This window comes from Plectropomus leopardus, unplaced genomic scaffold (assembly GCF_008729295.1).
Source record: "Plectropomus leopardus isolate mb unplaced genomic scaffold, YSFRI_Pleo_2.0 unplaced_scaffold10034, whole genome shotgun sequence".
Taxonomy (NCBI): domain Eukaryota; kingdom Metazoa; phylum Chordata; class Actinopteri; order Perciformes; family Serranidae; genus Plectropomus; species Plectropomus leopardus.
The window spans coordinates 1,293-6,255 of record NW_024610546.1 but is presented as its reverse complement, the minus strand read 5'-3'; the positions used below and the strand labels follow the sequence as shown (position 1 = coordinate 6,255).

Here is a 4,963-nt window from a genome sequence, read left to right as displayed (position 1 = left end):
AAATACTAAATAAAGACATAACTAAAGAAAAACAAACAAATAATTTGATTAATTCATTACATGAAACAGTGTGTGTGGGGGGGGGCGGGGTGAGAGAAGCTTACTGTTACTACTACAATAATTATAATAATGATAGTGATAATAATATAAAATCAGGGTGAGTGACGTCCTGCTCGTCAAAGCATAGCCAGGCCAGTGCCGCAAAGTCTCTCACTAAAATTACCTTTCTCCTTGTGGTGACTTCTGTTTCTTTATTTTTGACTTATGTGTCCCATGTTTGGTTGCCCACAGACAAAAAAATTCCTTTTCTTTTTTAAAAATTTTACCTTTCACTGGATTTCACTGGATAGCAACAATGAATTATCTTAAATGTTGTCTCTTTGACTTTGTCCACCAATAGATATTTGTGAGACAGAGTCCATCTCTTGTTCCAGCAAATGTCCTGAATAAAATTCTACCAAGTTGTGATGACATATTTGACCGGGATGCAGTCTGTTTGGAACAAGCTGCATATGTTTCTGTTTTTCTTAGATGAAGCAGCTTCAAAACCTAACTTTCCAATATGTGTATCAGCTGGGTCAAGCTAAGGTGTCACATCATAATGTGAAAAAGCATAATCCTTATAGGCCATATTGACACCTGATGGCAGGGCATCCAAGACAATGCAAGCTGTTTCGGGCTCACAGGGATCTTATGGTGAAAGAGATATTGTTGATAGATAAAGAGCTTCCCTCTTTATTGAAAATATGACTCACCAATACAACAACATTACTGAACCATCTGTCAAAAGATGCTGATTTTTTTGTAACACACATACCTGTTGTTCCATATAAAATATTTATGTGGAGAAAAACTGTGCTTTCAGATAAGAGACCAGGTGAAAAGTGCTTGTTGGTGAAACTGGAGTAGATGACTGTTAGAGTGCAGAGCGTGCTGCCGCTGGAACATGTTTGAGCCGTCAGGTTCTGCAGTGTCATGTAGATTGCAGTCTTTAAAATCAGGAAAAGACAACACTTGTTTCATGTCATAATATGACGATAGCCAAAGTCTCAGATGGTATGTGGTCTCATATCACAGTGACGGTATGTATCGTGTATACATCGTGTATATCAGTACAGGAAAGCGATGTAATGTTCTAAACTTATCAGACTATTCTGCTTGTTCTAATACTCGCGTCCACCCACTTAAGTCATTAAATCCATACTGATGATAATCCAAAATCTCATTGCCTTAATATTTTGTCCAAGCACAAACAGTCATCCCTAAAATATTGTCATAGAATCAATATCTACGTATGTCGTCATATCGTGACATTTGATTTTGTTGCCCAGTCCAGCATTTATGAAGTTTTCGAGGAGATTGAAAATATTGTGACATATACTGTGTACAAAATATTGTGTTATTATTTCAAAGCCATACCGCCCAGCCCTGACAGATAGAGTCAAAAAGTATTTAATTACAGAAGAGTCTCTTTTCATGATATTTGTTGACATTAATGAAAATATAGAATAATGTCATCCTTATGATTTAACACTAGAAAACACAGGTTTATGGTTTGAGTGATGTTTGGGTCCGTGCTTCCTGGATTATGGAGGTTTTGAGAGCGTTGGAAGCAGTAAAGTTAGCCAGAAGCATACAGCCACACGTGTCTGGGGTTTCCACAACGCTCGTCGTTTATTACAAAACCACACATCAACCTTACAAAGCCCAGTTGTACGGCTAATATTTCATCACATCACAACAAACAGTCCGCTTCTACAGCTTTACAGAGTTGCACTCAAACTTGTAGATTTATCTGTTTAAAATATTTTTAGATTGTGTTTTAACGTGTTTATACAGTGTTTGTAGTTGTGACGTTAAAGTCGTGCAGCCACAGTGTAGTTCGTGTATAGCCTAACTATAGCTTTTTGTTTCTGGTGATTTCATTTACGCTTTAGAACTCACAAAAGTGGTGTTCATCTGTTAAGATTATCACGCTTAACAAAACGTGTAAATCTCATAAATTTGTGTTCGTCACAGAGCTTATTTTTGGCGATAATCGAAAATTCAAAAATCCCATAAGGTTTTTAACGGGGGAACCAGTGCGATGCTAACTTCCTGGTTGGCCTACAAAAATACGTCATCCCTTCACCACTCTATTGCTTTTGTATTTTTGGAACCTCACATACATCTGTTAAAGCAGACTCTCCTCTGACCTCTGTCCTCCGCAGGCATATCCACCCCTGTGGTCTATTTTGTGGACTACACGTCTCACTGTATCTTCTTGGAGGAACTCGTTGGTTCCTCGACTGTGCGTGATTACATCGTCTCCACTCAGCAGTCTGATTCCTGTGTGGAGCTGGAGCGGCTGGCTGAGAGGGTGGGCCAGATCCTGGCCAAAATGCACGACGAGGACGTCATCCATGGAGACCTGACCACCTCCAACATGTTGCTGAGACCTGGAAGAGAAGACGGGGAGTCCGACCTGTTCCTCATCGACTTCGGCCTCAGTTACATCTCCGCTCTGCCAGAGGACAAAGGCGTGGACCTGTACGTGCTGGAGAAGGCTTTCCTCAGTACCCACCCCAACACCGAGGTGCTGTTCGAGAGGCTGCTGAAGACCTACACAGCAGCATCCAACAAGTCGTCAGCGGTCATTAAAAAGCTCGATGAGGTTCGGTTGAGAGGGAGGAAGAGGTCCATGGTGGGATGATGATCCGTGCTGTTTACAGGGACAAGCCTTTCTGGGAATATGTTTCTAAAAATATGTTCTAATTAAAAAAAGAAAAGGAAAAAAAAGCTGTGTGATTTTTTTTTCTTTTCGTGGATGGGTGATACAAAGATGGACCTTGTGATGATGTCAGCACATTTTAAACAATTCACGTGTTGAATAAAACAAAAAAGTCTGTTGTTTCTGATATTGTGGTAACATGTTACTTTTAATCTACAGACACTGTACAGTCATACAGGACGGTAAGTGTCCACAGCTCTGTGTATGGTGGCCCTAAGCATCAAAACACTACATATAAAAACATTTCAGAAAACAATACATTCAGTTTAACAAAGCATTTCAGAAAACAAAATAACATTTCAGCAGTTCAGAAATGAAAACATTTGGTGAGACTCACACCAGAACATGTAGGTTCTATTGGGCAATGATTCCTTGTTGCTGATTGGATGCACTGTCTGTCAGTCTCTAGGTTGGATGGATTTGTGTAAACTTCAAGTAATATTTTTGAAATGTTGATAAAACACAATTGCAAGATGAGTGTATTTTCATTGAGTGATGTAATGTGACAATACTATGACTTTTTTCAACTTAAAAAAAATTCTACGGCAGCCTAACTTGGACAAACATGTTTTATTTGCTGCCAGATCCATTCTAGGCATGCATGGTAAAACTAGCTAGTGCTGTTTTCAGTCAAAGACAGATCAGAGCTGGAGGAAGAAGAAGAAAACCATTGTGAAAATATCACATGTATTTATTATTCCTTCAGGTGGTTCAGTGTTGTTTAGAGGAATGTTATTTTTGCCTATGGTTAGGGTTTTGCATGCGCAGACCGGATCAGGCAGGTGGCACAGATCTGATGCTGACAGGCGTTTTTGAGCACATGCATTCCTGCAGGTTGCATGGATCAGTGGAGGAGGTGCCAGCCACAGGTCAGAGTCCAACAACAGCACAACATGATTAAAAAGTACTGTGCAGCCAGGTGAATGTTTACCAGCCAAGCCCTGTTCACCTGTGACTCAACCACCATGTAACCCTCAGTCCTGGGAATCTGTCTGAACTGTGAAACACGGCAACTGCTGCATCAAGGCTTACTTTCATAATTACTTTAGCATGTTCTGAAACCGCGAGATCTGAGTCCAAATGGAGCACCTGCACAACCTAAAAACCATGATTAAAGTCATGGTTATTGTTTTGCACTATGGAGGTAAGTGTCAAGGATTTGATCTTTTCATTGTTTTGGTATGAAGTTGTGAAGGAGAGCACTGTGTTTGTCTTTTGCACACTTTATTGTATTAATTGTTTGTTTTTTTTGCAAACTCGCAAACTGTTCTAATTCAGTCGATCCCTTCTGTGTTTGCAGGTTCCTCAGCGGACTCGACAAGGAAGCTCAGTGTCTTGGTGGGTGCAGATGTGACCCTCAGCTGCCTGTTTGATAAACTGTCCAGGCTGGTGGAGTGGAGTGCTTTCACCATTGAGTGGAACGTGGTGGACAGACGCGCAGAGAAGAGCATTGTGTACACTATCGAGGATGGCAGAGCGCATGTGAGCAGAGCGGGCTCTGACGTGGATAAAAAGCAGCTGCTAAAAGGTGATGCGTCTCTGCAGCTTCGTAATGTGACTGTGGGAGATGAGGGGCTGTACACCTGCAGAATCATCACACCTGTGGTCTACACCGAAACCACCTCACTGGAAGTACTGGGTAATCCTCTTTCTATTCCTACGGTGTCAAATACTGTCACTCAACACGTGCTGCTGATTTAGAAACATTAGGTTCGTTCGAGCTGAACTGCGCCTCGCCTGGACAGCGGACGAGAGCAGTCGGCCGAAGCAGGAGGCGGTGAAAAATAGCTGCGATCAAGTCGGACAGTTTTCTGACTCCTCCAGCACCCTTCAGTCTGAGCAGGGAGTCACAGAAGCACCCACATCCTGTTAGATTGGATCCCTATTCATTCAGATCGTATCAGATCCGTTTATCAGTCTGTTTACAGTCTCCAATTATTGTATTGATGGACAATGTTAACATTCCGAATATTATACAGGCGATCTGTGATTTCTGTTCATGGTTCAGCCTTCATTTACATGATCTAATGTATATCAGCATTATGTCATTTTGTGCTGTTTATAAATCTGCTGAGTGGTTCTGTCACCCTCAAACTACATCAATATATCAAAACCATCATTACAACTCTCAGATCAGTCAGACAGCCTATGGTCAGGGCCTCACATCTGTACACATTATTTTAAGAATCCTCA

General features: G+C 41.2%; 2 protein-coding genes across 2 annotated transcripts; both read left to right on the top strand.

Annotated features, from left to right (window-relative positions):
- Positions 1-2,194: 2,194 nt before the first annotated feature.
- On the top strand, positions 2,195-2,769 carry tp53rk (TP53 regulating kinase; the record flags this gene model as incomplete). The annotated part of the gene is made up of 1 exon (XM_042513468.1): positions 2,195-2,769. A coding segment is annotated over one exon (498 nt), but the record flags the coding sequence as incomplete, so codon positions are not given.
- Positions 2,770-3,570: 801 nt separating this feature from the next.
- Positions 3,571-4,409, top strand: LOC121963140 (tapasin-related protein-like; the record flags this gene model as incomplete). Its single annotated transcript, XM_042513469.1, has 2 exons — positions 3,571-3,914; positions 4,071-4,409. Coding segments are annotated over exons 1-2 (403 nt in total), but the record flags the coding sequence as incomplete, so codon positions are not given.
- Positions 4,410-4,963: the final 554 nt, after the last annotated feature.